This window comes from Cryptosporidium hominis, assembly GCF_000006425.1.
Source record: "Cryptosporidium hominis TU502 chromosome 5 CHRO015161, whole genome shotgun sequence".
NCBI classification, from domain to species: Eukaryota; Apicomplexa; class Conoidasida; order Eucoccidiorida; family Cryptosporidiidae; genus Cryptosporidium; species Cryptosporidium hominis.
Genome location: NW_666350.1, coordinates 1 through 982, shown reverse-complemented (window position 1 = coordinate 982; position 982 = coordinate 1). Strand labels below are relative to the sequence as shown.

Below are 982 nucleotides of genomic sequence, written 5' to 3'. Positions count from 1 at the left end.
AAAGCTCTCAGTTTGAGATTATTAGAATTAGAATCTGAATCATCAAAACATAAAAGTCAATTAGAAACTCCAGAAATGGTTAATACATGTAAACTTTTGGATATATCATCGAATTTAGTATTAAGAAATATCAATAAGCATTTACGTACTTTTGAAATAGATGGAAATGAATTACTTTCTGTGATTAATGAAAAAATTAATATCAAGGAAGATTTTGATTTTAAGCATGATTTGTTAATTCATCAAATAGAACTTAAGAAACAAAACTTTATTGAGGATTGCCAAGTTCAAATTAGCTATAGATGGTTTTGTATTCATTTATTACCAAAATATTATTTAATAATTCAGTTTTCTATCACTAATAAGTCATCAATAGTCAGAATTTACACGGATTTCCCTGAGATTCTTTCTCATTGTGATGATTTTTTTGATTCTTGGTTATAATTATCACCATAATTGTTTTAATTAATGTAATTTAAACAAAAAACATAAATTTAATAAATTGAGGATTTTGCATGCAATAAATTGCATGCACTGCATGTAACTGTAACAAGTGAAGCTAGTGGCAATAATTTATTATTAAAATACAAAAAAGTATATATTTAATGAATCAAGAAAAAAAGAAAAAATAAATCTAAAACCTTTAAGTTTATATAATTTGTATACCTGAATTATTATAAAGTTCAATTTTTCATAAACTTCATTCTTTCTTCTAAAGAAGAAATTTGTTTTTGATTGACTTTATTCCTCATTTCATGCAAATACTCACGATGTTTGGCGGGCTCTTTATTCGAAATATTACTTTTAGCATTAAATTTATTAATTCTTTCATTTTGAGTGAGTTTTCCATAATTAATCATTTTTTGAAGTTTTTCTTCTCTATCTGATTCTGAAAGATGATAGTTATTTTTATTTCTTTTATTTATATGAGTGTGTATACTGTTTTTTTTTCTTCTATCATTCTGATGTTTGTAAAACTTAC

General features: G+C 23.8%; 2 protein-coding genes across 2 annotated transcripts; one reads left to right on the top strand and one right to left on the bottom strand.

The window, feature by feature from the left end:
• The first annotated feature begins 75 nt into the window (after positions 1-75).
• On the top strand, positions 76-444 carry Chro.50448 (hypothetical protein). Its single annotated transcript, XM_659803.1, has 1 exon — positions 76-444. The coding sequence occupies one exon, from the start codon at positions 76-78 to the stop codon at positions 442-444; it is 369 nt and encodes a 122-aa protein (XP_664895.1).
• Positions 445-683: 239 nt separating this feature from the next.
• On the bottom strand, positions 684-860 carry Chro.50447 (hypothetical protein). Its single annotated transcript, XM_659802.1, has 1 exon — positions 684-860. One exon carries the CDS (start codon positions 858-860, stop codon positions 684-686), a length of 177 nt encoding a protein of 58 aa, XP_664894.1.
• Between the last annotated feature and the right edge of the window lie 122 nt (positions 861-982).